Source organism: Wyeomyia smithii, chromosome 2 (genome assembly GCF_029784165.1).
Source record: "Wyeomyia smithii strain HCP4-BCI-WySm-NY-G18 chromosome 2, ASM2978416v1, whole genome shotgun sequence".
NCBI classification, from domain to species: domain Eukaryota; kingdom Metazoa; phylum Arthropoda; class Insecta; order Diptera; family Culicidae; genus Wyeomyia; species Wyeomyia smithii.
In genome coordinates, this window is record NC_073695.1 from 166,027,828 (window position 1) to 166,042,747 (window position 14,920).

Here is a 14,920-nt window from a genome sequence, read left to right on the forward strand (position 1 = left end):
TGCGTTCCAAATTTGTATGGGCCCGCGTAAAAAACGACTTTTTTGAGTTGCAAATATAACAAAGAAAACCGTCTTAAAACGTTCAAATCTCGTTTGAATATGATAGTGGTCAATCTAGAGACCAAAATGCAATATTTCAAATTTTGAGTATTTACACCAAAAATTGTGAATTCTTTTGAAAACTGGTATATGATCACTCGTGGCCCAAAACGGAAAATGTGATTGAAATGAGGTCGATATCTTGTACCGTTTTTGAGTAATGGAGAAAAGCAACCCGCGTAAAAAAAACCAGTAAAAAGCGACCTTACTGTACTCAGATTTTTTGGTGCATTTTTTTATAATAACGGTCTGTGGGAGCACTGTGACAACAATACAACTTTGCACATTAGCACATAGAACTGCCAGTAAAAAGTGAAGAATTTTATTTCACTTTTACCTACAGTACCTATAAATGCATAAGAGTCACATCGCCAGAAAAAATAAAAGTATTTTATTTTTCTCTAAAATGATAGATGCCGCATTCTTCGCACCCTTCTTGTGTTTATTTGTAACATGGGAATAAAGTACTCGTGATATGGAGAGGTTTCGTTAGCTTATCTTACAAGTGTCAAAATATCATGTGGGACTGTAATGCATTTATGGATATAGACAAGAAAAGAGCTTGCACTAGGTGGTCTGGTCCACGTGTGAGAAAAATTCCTTAGAACCAGTGTTAATTGATATGAAACATGAAACTTTGTCAGTGACAAAGACTATAACATAGATATCGGACTCCCTTCATCTCCCATCCGCCACCCAGGAGCACGCGGCCTTGGGTCTTATGCTGTCGAAACTCTCATAAAATAGCTTTGTGCCTCAACCTTAGGATTCCGTAAAGCTATAAGAACCCGAGATAGGAGCTAGGGGTGGGCGAAACGGCTCTTTTGCAAGAGCGGCTCTGAACCGCTCACTCACGGTTCTGAACCGACTCATATGAACGGCTCATGTTTCACAATGATTCACGAGCGTTGGCAGTTCGTGTAGTCTCGGAGAACTTCGGGTTCGCGCGAACCGAACAGTTTTAGTGCGCTCAAAGAACCGTGGTTCTTTTTCGTGAGCCGTTCGTTCTTTCGCTCTTTTTTAAGAACCGGTTCATATCAACGGCTCGTGAGCCGTTCGCCCATCCCTAATAGGAGCTCAACCACTAAGCCCAGGGGCAGTGTAGTTGTATTCTATTGTTGAATAAAAATACCTCTGATGCATATAAAATGTAAAAATCACAACTGAAAAGTTTGAAATTTATATCCTTAACTCCAAAACGTCTGATTGAATCATAAAAAACGATTCCAAAAAGCTATTGGAAATGGAATCATGATCATACCTACCGAATAACGGTCAGATTTGTATGTGTCTAAAAATTATTTTTCTCATTTCTCGCACTATTGAGTAGTTGTGAATCAGATATGCTTGTACAGAGAAGGTTAACAATGCCAATGATGGTAGACATAGAATTCTTTATTTCATATAATCATAAATGAACAGTTCCATAAAAATTCAGAACCAAATATGCGTATGCGTTAAATTGAAATACAACTTACTGTTGAAGAAGTACCAATACTATAAAAATTTTGATAGGATGGGCAACAATTATGCCTTCTACAGTGCACATGATTTCCTGCAAACATCCATGGATTCAGTTCAGATTTTTTTTAAATGCATGAACCCTCAGTATTCAGTATATTCTCATGCATGGTAATGGTAGACAAAGAATTTTGTAAAACAGCATCATAAATCACTAACTTATTTACAATTAGGAGTCTATAATTTTTGTTATAAATTTGATTTTGTTCTGATTGAAGCTACACACTTTGACACTTACTTGGCATGTGATTTCGCGTAAACTATTGATTTTTTTATCCTAACGTACTACCACGAATAAGTAACAGAATAAGCATATCGGTGAGTTTTTATAGAGGACTACCGTTTCTAATACATGAATCATAATTTGTCCAATGCGGTACCTCTCCAAGATCTCAGAACAGTCTTTTTTCATAAGAAAATAATCCGTGCACATTGCCCTCAACTTGTGCCGAATGAGTGCGTCTCGAAAATCGTAGTTCATTGTTGTATATCATTTTCCTGAAATTTGCATAGTTTATATACCGAATTCAGTGTAGTAAAATGTGGATGGTGTGAATGATACAATACCTTAAATTAGAAATCGACTTCGTACCAATATCCTGGCAACTGTGTTGTAATCCACACTGTAGGTATGGCAAAAACCTTAGTACAGAGCCTTTGTCGACAATACTTCCACTGACACCCTGGGCAACGCGCAATTTGTCCATATCGGTATGATAGTATCGTGAACCGGCAGCATTTTTAGCATCTTTACGTTCCATGGCCTCCAGACTACCCATTCCTCGGTATTTTTTCAATCGAACACCATCACTAAAGTAGTACTCTCCTGGAGCTTCCGAAGTACCGGCTAGCAATGATCCCATCATCACGCTAGACGCGCCCAATGCTAGCGCTTTCATGATGTGTCCGATTGATTGAATACCGCCATCAGCTATTACTGGGACGTCATACTGTCGAGCCAACTTACTAACCTGATAGACCGCAGTCGCTTGGGGACATCCGCATGCCATTACTTCTTGTGTAATGCAGATAGAACCGGATCCCATTCCAACCCTCAATGCATCGCATCCGGCTTCGATTAGGTTCATCGCCTGCTGACGGGTCACAACATTACCAGCAATAACCTAAAAATAAGTGATTTCAATGCGTGTGCCAAGCATTAGAAAAAAACGAGAAACTTGCTATTGAAAGCCAGAAATAATTTTCATTCGGTAGAGAAATTTATTTCGACATTTGTTGTGAACAGAAGCTGTCTAAACGAGTTATTACTTTTAAAAAGCTTTTTGCTGTGAATTAACATTAGGTATTAAGCAAATCAACCATGAAAACTTTTTTCACAGAAATTTTGTTTTCGAGTGATTATTCAATATTGCATGTAGCATCTGCAACGTAGTCCAAATATTTTAACACAGCGGTTCTCAACCTGGGGTACGCGTACTCCTAGGGGTAAGCGGGAGCCTCTAGGGAGAACGCGAAAGAAAAATCAGTAATGGCGGACAAAGCAATGTTTTTATAATAATTCAGTTGTTGTTCAAACTTGCTCTCGAAACATGACTGTAGCAATAAGACAAACTATAGTCTAATTTGAAACCTGGACTAGACTACCACAACGTGATCTACCACTACTTTTTCCCACTCTGCGAGGACATTAAAAGCCAGTGGGTACAATTGATCTGGAAAATATTGCCAAAAATGATAAAAAAAAGGATGAGAACCACTGTTTTAACACAATGCTGAACTATCACAAAAACAAAAATCGTAGCGTTTGAACAAGCTGCAAACCTAGTAACATAAGAGTACAAAAATCTACCTGCAGTTCTGGATACTTCTGTTTGATGTACTTGATCATATTAATTTGATAGATCGAATTTCCCTGTGAAGAATCTAAAACCACCACATCAACTCCATTCTGCACCAGCAATTCTAAACGTTCTTTGTCGTCCTCTCTTGTAGAAATAGCAGCTCCAACTAGCAACTGTTTATTGCTATCTTTAGATGCATTTGGATAGCTTCGCGCCTTTTTTAGATCAGTTCTCGCGATTAATGCGACCAATTCACCATTTTTATTCACAATAGGCAATTTACCCTTTTTACTTTTCTCGAGTATGTGATTTGCTTCTTGCAGTGTAACTCCACTAGGAGCAGTTACCATTTCATCTATTTTAGTCATAATATCCCGAAGTTTCAAATTGACGTCTTCCTCACGAAAATCGATGTCCCTAGAGGTAACTATACCGATTAAACGTTCCCCAAGGCGGCCGTGCTCTGTTATAGGATAACCAGTGAACCCGTTATTTTTCTTTGCTTCTAGCACATCAGCAACAGTGTTTTCTGGACTCATTACTACTGGGTCGCGAATAAATCCATGTTTGTACTTTTTTACTTTATGCACTTCATTGGCTTGAAATTCCGGAGTACAATTGTGATGAATAATTCCAATACCACCACAAAGCTAAAAATATCAAAAAGAAATTATAAATAGACTATACAATCTTAATACACATCATTTATCATACTTTGAAAATTGTGTCAAAGATAACGACGCTAGTTTTACCTCAAATTTTGAAAACCCTGCAAGTTTCAAATACGATTTTTATTTATTCATACCCACTCACACATACACACAATCATACCCACCCACAACACTACAGAAAAGAAGCAATATCTTTGCAACAACTTACAACACACTTACAATCGCAGTTACTTTCACACCCACAATTACAACTACATCACACACCATGTAATACATATTCCTATGTTTCGTTATGAAAGCCGTAAAAAGATTTCGCCATTGAAAAATTTTATTAGTAGCTATTGACTTTTCTGACATTGGAGTAAGACGCTTTTGAAATTCTTTACTTTAGATAACATACAATCAAATATGATATAGCATAAGCACTTTTTTACAAGTGGTTTCAGTATAATTTCCCTTACCGCCATAGCTATAGCCATATCCGCTTCAGTAACCGTGTCCATTGGAGATGAAACTAGTGGTGCTTTCAACGCGATTTTTTTGGTCAGAGGCGAAGTCAGATCCACATCGTCCGCAACAAAATCAATATAACCCGGTAATATAATAATGTCGCTGAAAAGAACCACGATAAACTAAACATTCATTTGTACTATGACATCGCTTACTTGTAGGTCAATCCTTCACCATTACGAAACAAGTCTTCACAGGATAGTCCATCCTGCAAGTTAACTCCGTTTGCTGTTGTCATAATGTGTTTATCAATTGAAATTAAAATAAGAATTAGAAATAGGATTTCTTCTGCTGAACAACTTGAGCGCCCAAACCACGTAGATTATCTCCAAACACTCAACTTCGAACTATTGAAAAATGAAAGCACGTGGAAGACAAATTATTTGCGTTTTCTTCAACACAAAAGAATACGCATGTACGATACCGACTGCGGACAGTATCGTTTTTCTATAAACACACTTTGAATTTAAAGCAGCTACCGGCAGTATTTGTACGCAAAAATATGGAAAATTCTACAAAATATAGTAGCAAAACAACCCACTATCAAACAGTGACCGTACATCAAAACTGCATGCCACAAACTGAACGATTTTCCTATTAAAAGCTCATGTAGCTGTCAATTATTAGCAGCTTCACTCGTTGAGTTCGAAAAGCTCCAAAGATGCTCTGTCAGCTCATTATATATAATTTTATTTATTTATTATAGTTATTCATAAATAACTCATTGTCTGAGTATTTTTTACTTAATTCGCCATATGAACCATGATGTATAAAGACATGGTGTAACGATATGTCAAAAGCAGAATCGGCCATATTGGAAAAAAAATTGCCAGCGAGTAGGTTTGTTTATAAACAACTAGGGCATGAACGTTATCGCGTCTCATAATATATCACTTGGATGCGTTTAAATTATAAATATGGCAATGCTACATACCTTGCTAAAAATATTCATTAATTTAAGAAACAATTTCCAACCTAAAACACCGGAACTTACGGTCTTTAATTGCCTAGTTAGTGAGGATATATCAACAAACACGAAAAAGTAATTCGCTGTTGCATAGTGATGCTTCGTCTCCAACCCTCCAAAGTGAAAAAACGCTTCCTCACCCCGCGCCTAGTTTTTGGTCAAACCGTTACACCATGTTCTACTCATCATGATATGAACTATTTTCGGGGCTATAATTTTTTGTTTTTTGCATGAGAAAAAGAAGAAAAGATATATTTTTGCTTTTGTCATCACACACATTTTGTCAATGGCGTAAGAAAGCTCACGTAGGCGCGAACCGCCTTTAAAATCTCTTTGAGCTTCGTAGTCGCGAATAATGTGACAAGTGACTTTTCACCTACGCACATATACGCAAACATATGTGGTGTTGCAAAGTTGTTAATGTTTCCTCTAACAGGGTGTTTTAGGGGTATGTATATTATTTTTTCTTTTGATAAAAAATGTCAAAGAAATTCATTTTCTACTGACTTGTTTTTGATTTAAACAGCAGAACTTTTGACATAGTTGATTTCGAATTTTAACAACAAGTGATTTTAAAACAAACCCTGCCGTCAAAAAATCATGACACAGGGATGCCAAATCATATTTTAAATGTCTTCACACTCCATAAAAAATATCTGCACACATAAATAATCTGTAAACACGGTCCCCATTGATCCCCCAAAAATCACGGTGAAAACATTCAATCGGGTGCGGTTAACACACCGACAATTAGGCTTCCAATTATTCACACGAGCTCTTAGAAATTAAGACAAGTCTTCGCATTTGGCATCCCTGTCATAGCATGCAAACCAGGGTTATATTTCCACAGAAATGTCATTTTGTGCTCTACCAGGGTTATATTTTCTTGCAGCAGAAGTGTCACTGTTAAGTTCACTACTCGCCAGTGAGTGAAAATTTCAAAAAAATATTATTTTTCAATTCAAAAATCAATTTAAGAAAAAATACGTAGTGCCTACTGAAAGGTCGGTCATCGATTAGTATAAGAAAAAGCAAGTTTTTTTTTTCAAATTAAAACTCCCCATTGAAAATCATCGCGTTACAACTTTTTGCCATTTGTGAGCATCTAAGCATAAATTCAGTTGAATGCTTGCTGAATCTTTTAAACTTGGTTTTAAATATACCCGTGATCAGTAGTCTAGAGAAGCTGCTGAACGTAATCGTCAAAAAATGGCAACAGTCGAAACAACCAGATGCGACGATTCACAATTTTACACGGGTATATACGTAATCTCTCTGAGTATTATCGCTGAGTATATGTACTTTGTATCTCTAGTTGCACCCAATTCAGTTGAAGAGTTAAAGTTTTGTCGACTTTCACTGAAAGCTCCAATCGAACTGTCAAAACTCGTTCCAATTGGCCCTGACGACTCTGTTGATATTGGTTTGGTTTTTGCTTGCGAAAGTGGAGGGAGGAAATATTTTTGCTTTTGTTTTCACACATAAATTGGCAATTGCATATGAGAACACGCGTAAGTGCGAACAGTCCTAAAAATCTCTTTTACTTGTGTCAGGGCCAATAGATCGTGATCAATGTTAAAACTATCACCGAATTTCTTTTTTCCACCAACCCTTTGAGTTTCGACCTGGAGACAACCTAACTGCTGTCAAAACTCTTTTTTATTCGTTTGATTTTGACCCAGTACTAACCTGACGAAGCGCGCCGTATTTATCAGTTTCAGCCCACCAGTGCACGTGCTTAGTTCGTAAACAGTTATCTGGCATCTCTTTCTTACTTTCGTCGTAAATCGCGATGAACCATAAAAAACACGGTATTTTTACTGTAAGCTTGTAAACGGTTGTTGTCATTACCATGTTTTAACAACGTTTTTTGTTGTTGAATTTACCACCGACAATAATTTTACCATGAAAAACATTGTCAGTGACTTCTAAATGTATGGGAGAAATGCCTGAAAAAATGCTGTTAAGATACATAACGACCCCCCTTTTTCATTGTAAAAATGGCAAAAACGATGTTTTTTATTGTTCTGGACAATAATATTTAATGTAAAATTGACGTATCTACAGTTACAGCAATTTTTAAGGTTTTTTTTAATGTTTTGTTAATGTTATTTTTTTCGGGCTGTATGATGAAAAATCTGTTGACTGTTTGATTTTGAACTTTTCAGTGACAGTCGGCCAAACTTCAACTCTATGGCTTTAAATTTAGTGTGTTTGCTAGGACTTTCGTCATATTTTCGTGAAGTGTGAAGAATTTTTTTAAAATGACCTGGCATCCCTGTTTATAGCAGATAGCGCGAGTTTTAATCCATTTGTAAATATTTATTAAAATCATTAAAATACAGTTAATTTATAGAACTCTGGTTGAGTCTCGATGAATAAGCCAAGTTATTATCCCAATTACTACTCAATCGATGATGTGATTATCTCACAGGAACGCATTCCTTGTCGGGTGCTGCAAAATGTTTACGGATTGGGTATTAGAATTTGCATAGATATTGAGATCCTATGGAGTAACATGAATATATTTCAGGTTTTCTCGATTCAACCGAAAAGAGTGAGCATCTCGAAGCAAATCAACAGTTAGAGCTGCCCCTTTGGTATTTATTGCAGCAGGATGAACGAAATCCAAATTTCCAGTATGTCGTCCTTAGTTACATTGTTTGAGTTTTCAACAATCAAATCCAATAATCTTCACAGGTTAATAGTTCCAGAAATTTTCACGGCTGCATACAAAGAAATCTACAAAGCAGACGCTAGTTACGTTGAGCTGGGAAAGCTTAACAAGTTTTATTACGAATTGGGTATGTATCTCTGTAAGTTCGAGGCTGGAGGGGACCTTGCAGGCATGCTCTTTGAAACGGCTCAGGAACGTATAAAAGGAATTAAAGACATGTGTAATAATGTGAGCAGTGAAAATTTGACGGATAACAAAAATTTGGAATATATGGAACGAGTGTTATATGAGTCCGGCAGTAAAAACCTCAAAATGTTTTCCGATTGGTTGCAGGAGAAATCAGTTAATATCAAATCAACTGAACTAGTGGTCAACCACAGAAAACGAAAACGCGACGCAATGGAAAACGATGACGGGTTTTCTCAATCTTCCCAACGCAGCTCCATATAAATACATTAATCCTCGAAACTTTGTTGAAATTTTAAATCAAACTATCAGCGTTTTGCTTTTTGTTTAGAGAATTTCCTTTTAATGATGAGCCTTTTCCTCTGGGGCATCAGTATACTGGTCCTCTGGACTATGCGGCCAGAACGTTGGACGATTAATTGGATCCATAGCATGCTGTGAAAACCAAACTTGTAGAACTTCTCAAACATTACAAAATTAACCTTACCTCCGGAAATGAATCGCGGTAATCTTCCATGGTCATCTGGTCAAATGGAAGCAAAGCCTTTAGGGCGGCAACATGCTTTTGGTAATCAGCAATTCTATTTTCTGAGTCCTTTATAAAAGTTGCGATTTCCTCTCGAACTTGTTTTTCCTGGCCTTCGATTTGAGAAGTGAGCGTATCGACTGGATAAGGAATTTGTAGTGCTTCGTAGGCTTTCTGAAATTTTTCTACCATTCCAGCAATAGGCACATTCTTTTGATAAAAAGCCCAATCGATTTTCGGCGGAGTTTCCGGATTTACTAAAACACTGAAAGTAACGAGTTTTTACTGATTACGCAAACAACCTGCCATCTTTCTGCTAGAAACTTTATCAACGTACCTACGAAGATACTTGTCACTCATCGACTTAAAAGCAGCGAGGTTAGCTTTTTGGTTCGGCGGGACTCGTTCGGCCAATGCAGCCCAATTGATGCTGGATTGAGCAATTCGACGTGCAGCCATGGTTACTTGAATTAGATCAATCCGAAATCGGAGCAAATATCAAGTTAGAAGGAATAACTTCTCCAGCGATTACTTTTAAGCTGCAGTATGATATATTCCCTAATTTTCCACTTACATAAGCTGTCACAGTGCAAAGCTGCCAGATGTTTTTGAAGAAATGAAACTGCTCGAAAACGAGGAAAACCTACACGGAAAACAAAATCTACTCAACCGGTGGGTACAAACAACCTGAAATGATGTAAACTTTGTACAACTTACGTGTTGGGCAATTTTGCAATGCGAACGCTGAGTCATTCCAACTTAATAGATTTTAAACATGCTCTTACTCAATGGTGGTGTTTTGATATAAAGCCAACATTGAACCCAACATTGGATGAAAAATCAAACTGGTTGAAAAATTGGAAACCCGAGTGATGAATTTGTTTTCTTGAAAGTGGCAAAGATTTGTGAACATTGGTAGTTTTGGTACTGAGTTGGTGATTTTAAGTGACGAACAGTTTATATGCATCTGTTTGCTAATAATAGCCGTCAATTCAGAATAAGATTAACAATGAATTGTGAGAATGGAACTAAAGCGGAGGCGCTAATAGGGAAAATTGATGAAGCCAGTGAACCCAAATTGAAAGGTACTTGAATAAATATTAAGATAGATTTTATAGATTGTTTTTCAATTAAATTCTATTTTCAAATAATATTAATTTAATCGAATCAAACTACCCAAGATAAAGTATACAAGAGTGAACTCAACGTTGAGCAGTCTTGAAGTATTATTACACTTAGTGCTATACTATTAAAGTAATCTACAATTACGCAAAATTGGGTTGTTAAGCTATATCAGCTTTTTATATCATCTGAAAGTTCTGAATTTTAACCCAGTAAACCAAGTAAAACGTGATTTCAAAAAAATTTCTATCGTTGTTCTTCACTTTTTAAATCACGATTAAAAACTGCTCGAATCACTACATTGATAGTTCGTCCACATACATAAGACATACGTAACACTGGCGTTTTTTCTGGTACACGTTGCCCCATAGTACTGCGTACCTCGTCCTGTCAAACTGCTCGATAAATAATAAACAAAATGAATTTTCTTTTTCTCGGCTTTATCGAGCCCCAAGGAAAACCCATAAGAAACTGTCAAAAAGTTTTTTACAAAATCAATGCAGCAATTTTTGAATAGGAACGAAACAAATGCAGGGCTGCGCAGGTACACTGCCTTCAAAAACAACTCAAACAGTGATTTTATTCACAGTGTGGTACCATTCGAGTTCATTTTGTACCAACTTTTTTGGAAGATTTCTTCCTGAGTGTTACCTATGTCTTATGTATTTGGTTCGCCCATATACCAACTGTCATTGTAGCGATTTTTATTTTGACGTAGAATACGTCTTACGGCAACAATTACAGGGACCCAATTTCAATACAGGGATCCAATTATAAAACCGAAAACATCAAGAGCGTCACAAAAATTGTCCAATTTCAAACGTTTTAGGTCATCTTCAGCGGTGGTCCAAATCGTTGTTTTGTTCTATTTTTTTGGAACAAACTCAAGTTCACTGCTGCACCGGTGGTGTAAATTTTGTTTTATACCAGATCTAAATTGAAAAAATTTGAAACTGGTATACGTTTTGGTCTATTTTTGTCACTTTTTGGAACAAGAAATAGATCGATCAAAAACCCTTTGTACGCTACCAATAGGTGGGTTAAATGTCATATTTTAATTGAATATCTCATTTTTAGCTTTTTACATATAAACATTTTGCGAGTGTTGGGGAATAAACAAAACAAAGATTTTTTATGACAATTCACAATTAATTTTTGTGGCTTTTCTGAAGAAAAAATGAACAGGTTTGTCGTTTTTGGCTTCAAGGAAACCGACCAGCAAAAGGGGGAATTCTGGAAGACCATAACCGTAGGTTCAACTACTTGGATTGCAACCATCAGCCACTAGGATTACAAATATGTTGGCTATTTTGTTAATCGCCTTAATTGTAGTGGGACTAGAGGAGACCGTAAGAGGCCAGAAAAATGTTCCTCGAAGACACTGAACTGAAAACGTTCAAAATACAGGCTTGTTTCAATATCTTCAAAACCGAACCCAAATTTAAAGAACTGCAAGATTCTGAAAGATTGATGAGACGAAAATGGAAGATGAACATTTACGCGATCAAATATTTCTCGCTATCCTCCGAAGCTCTACTTATAGCAGAAATTTTTCGATCATACCAATCCATCCTGAGAAATGTCACTGACGCTCGGGTCCAACCGTCAAATCCATAAAGTCATAAAGTCTTGTGGATATAAAGTGTCTTGCCAAAGTAATCGTTTAATGTGCGTAAATATCGAATTTTCGTTTGTAAAATATTGAGTGCGTTTTATTATAACAAGTCTCATAGCATGGGGTATTGAATTGTGGACAGTGTGACAAAAGTCAGCGGTTAATAACAACAAGGTATACAACACCGGTGCGGAGAACGAAAAGTTGGTCTATATTAACTGGTTCTATTCAGGTTTCGCTGGTGTAAATCTAGTATAAAGTTGTTTCAAAAATAGACCACCGCTGAAGATGCCCTTAAACCCAGTCAGTTTCCAACCGATTTCTGTCATTTTTGCAGCAATCGATTGGAATATCATTTAAGCACCCGTTCGAAATGCAGAAAATTGTAATCTGATTGTTCAAACTATTGTAATATTGAAAATTGTTGAACATTGTCGAAACGCAAATGTCGACTTCTGATTGGTCGCTTGCTGCCTTTCCCTAAAAAGGACGACAGAATGGAGTACCTAGTTAGCCGGGAATGCACTCTTTGGGCTATATAAGAGACTGTTTATTCTCAAGCAAATCAGTTTACTAGCAGCAGGCAGTAGCAGCGGACTTCAACACCGATGGCAGTAGGCGAAGTGGATCAGCAGCGGGCAACAGCGGCGGCGATAGTGGTTAGCTGCAGTTCTTACCTCTTTTAGTTCGCTTCCCCTCGATCTGAGTTAGACCCCACCAGCGGTAATCCAATTCAGATATCGTTGGGTGAATAAAACCCGAAACTGGAAGAGACTCGCATCGTGTGTGTATGTTTTTGGCGTGTATGCATGTCTGTAGCGCGTGTGTGCTTGTTTATAGCGTGTGTGGCTTGCTAAATAGCGTGTGTGTATATTTATAGCGTGTATGCATGTCTGTAGCGCGTGTGTGCATGTTTATATCGTGTGTGGCTTGCTAAATAGCGTGCGTGGTTTGCTATATAGCGTGTGCATGCCTAGAGTGTCTGTGCATGTTTATAGCATGTGTGGCTTGCTTTATAGCGAGTGTGACTAGCAGTATAGCGATTGAAATTTTCATATGTAATTGCTAATAAATCACCTCATGTAGAATTCAATTATCACTGTAAATCGTTCAAAACTAAATAAAAAAATTTGCCATATTCAAAAAAAAAATTCAGTTGCCAAATTAAGATATCTTAGTGCAACTTGATACAAAAGACAGCCTCAAAACAATTCAATTTCATTCTTGTTTTGGATACGGCAGCAAGTTAAACCGCGGTGCCGGCTACAGAGGTAAACGTCATCAAGTAAAGAGACTATTAAATTAATTAACACCAATTGAGTGTATTCGCAAACCTATTCCAAGAAATACATTGACATAAGACAGGCTGTCGTATTCTACGTTACCTCTGCGGTCGTGCCTTATAAACAACCTCTTCAACTATTTCATTGAAAAATCGAAGGACAATGATATGAAATTTAAAAAAAAATCACGTTTTGCTTAAAAAATTACACTCTTTCACCTGATATATAAAAATCAGAAATCCGTGAGTAGCTAAACAACCCGATTGCAGCGTCTGTGGGTGCGAAATCGTTTCGCAAGCTAAGAGTTGAGAAAATTAATTTTACTCAGTTTCGTTGATTTGTGGTTAATGGCGACAGAACTAAATTTACCAAGTTTTTGACAGATAGACATGTTACTCAAAAGTAAGTAATAGAACGAATACTCTATTTACAGTATGTCTACACTTAACGCTATAGAGTAATATTTTGCTCAGTTTGGAGTTAAAAAAAATAGCGTGCGGATATTTTTCAAAATTCAAGCAGATATTTCCCGTTTTTCGAGCAGTTGCAGATATTCTTAGGGATAACAGTAAACCAAGTATGATGACAGTTCTACAAGGTATGCTATTCACGTCGATGCATTAGGATTAGTGATCGTTATGGACTTTTTCCAACTTTGTATGAAATTTGAAATGATTTTGCATTTTAAACTAAACTTATAAAACATACTTTCCTGAAAAGTTATAGAAATGATGTTGAAACATGTTTTATTTGTGGGGAATACATAAACATGCTGTGGTGTAGGTAAAATATGCTGTTTTTCATCAATTTGCCGGTAACCTTTTTGCACTTTTCGTTTTTTCCTTGTACTCTAATAGCGCTTCTAAATAGAGTCGCTTATGTTTCATACAGTGACAAAAGTCATGAGCTATGACAATGACTAAGATTATGCTCCAACTATTAGAAATATAGCATATTTATATATTTTATTTCGACATATTGTCACAATTTTTCACACTAAATCTAAATAAATATCAATTTCTAGTGTGTTTCAACTGGAGATTCACTCTCCAACCAAAAAAATCAGATATAAAACAACATCAAACAAGAAATTTCCAAAAATGTTCTGAATTCCATACAAAACGCGAAATTTTTCATAACGAGATTTGTTTGTGTGCGTGGATAGACAAAAATGTAGCATACCTTGTAGAACTGTCATCATACTTGGATCAGTAAAGGCCTAGAGTTAAAGTTTTGCCGACTGTATTTTCCTCGATCTGGCAGCCATTCTAAAATTTCAAAGAACTAGCAACATTGCAAAAAATAAAAGTCATTACATGACTATCTCGTATTTTTAGTTTCATAGTTTTTTGTTTCAGTTTGTTTTGCTTCATATAGCAGTGAAAAAATGAAGTGCTGTTTTCTATTTTGTTCAAATCGAACATCACGAAATTTTGAAAACATAAGCTGTTTTTGATTCCTCACCAATAAAAATCATCGCCGAAAATGGCTTGAGTTTTGTGAATTACCGGAGAATTTTTTAATAACAAAAACGACACGTCTTTGTAGCGCAAGTTTGGCGTTTTGAAAATATCAATCCGAAAAAAAATGTTTTGCAGTTGCACTTTCATCACGATGATTTATGCTTCGCGTCGGAGAATGAAAAAGAACTAAAAGTTACCGGGTCCTGTGTATAAGTTTGTGGCTCAGTGAGACACCCAATAATATGTCGATTGATTACGCTCACTCTAAAAAAGCTACCCAATGTCCGTTCAAAATTTTTATCACCAACTGCCGTAGTAACTCAGAATCTCATCCAGTTGTTAACAGTGAGGAAAAACAAAATTAAAATTAATCAGAAGCAAAAGATCAACTACAATAGAAAGGAGGTCTATGGCGTTATGATTTTTGTAACCATTTAAAAAATAAAATATCGTGAAGATTTTTGGAATTCCATGTTAT

At 36.6% G+C, this 14,920-nt stretch overlaps 3 protein-coding genes across 4 annotated transcripts; 1 reads left to right on the forward strand and 2 right to left on the reverse strand.

Moving 5' to 3' along the window:
• Window positions 1-1,473: 1,473 nt before the first annotated feature.
• On the reverse strand, window positions 1,474-5,200 carry LOC129723115 (inosine-5'-monophosphate dehydrogenase). The gene is made up of 5 exons (XM_055677094.1): window positions 4,759-5,200; window positions 4,555-4,705; window positions 3,431-4,072; window positions 2,188-2,744; window positions 1,474-2,118 (listed from the first exon to the last, which is right to left on the reverse strand). The coding sequence occupies exons 1-5, from the start codon at window positions 4,839-4,841 to the stop codon at window positions 2,013-2,015; spliced, it is 1,539 nt and encodes a 512-aa protein (XP_055533069.1). The 5' UTR covers window positions 4,842-5,200; the 3' UTR covers window positions 1,474-2,012.
• A 2,630-nt stretch (window positions 5,201-7,830) lies between these two features.
• LOC129723116 (DNA replication complex GINS protein PSF3) lies at window positions 7,831-8,738 on the forward strand. 2 transcript variants are annotated; one of them, XM_055677096.1, is made up of 4 exons: window positions 7,848-7,866; window positions 7,927-8,047; window positions 8,104-8,209; window positions 8,271-8,738. In XM_055677096.1, exons 2-4 carry the CDS (start codon window positions 7,945-7,947, stop codon window positions 8,695-8,697), a joined length of 636 nt encoding a protein of 211 aa, XP_055533071.1. In that variant the 5' UTR covers window positions 7,848-7,866; window positions 7,927-7,944; the 3' UTR covers window positions 8,698-8,738. The 2 variants fall into 2 exon arrangements, with proteins under 2 accessions (XP_055533070.1, XP_055533071.1); XM_055677095.1 differs by having other exon boundaries at window positions 7,831-8,047.
• Window positions 8,699-9,554, reverse strand: LOC129723117 (ATP synthase subunit d, mitochondrial). The gene is made up of 3 exons (XM_055677097.1): window positions 9,297-9,554; window positions 8,921-9,224; window positions 8,699-8,868 (listed from the first exon to the last, which is right to left on the reverse strand). The coding sequence occupies exons 1-3, from the start codon at window positions 9,416-9,418 to the stop codon at window positions 8,776-8,778; spliced, it is 519 nt and encodes a 172-aa protein (XP_055533072.1). The 5' UTR covers window positions 9,419-9,554; the 3' UTR covers window positions 8,699-8,775.
• Between the last annotated feature and the right edge of the window lie 5,366 nt (window positions 9,555-14,920).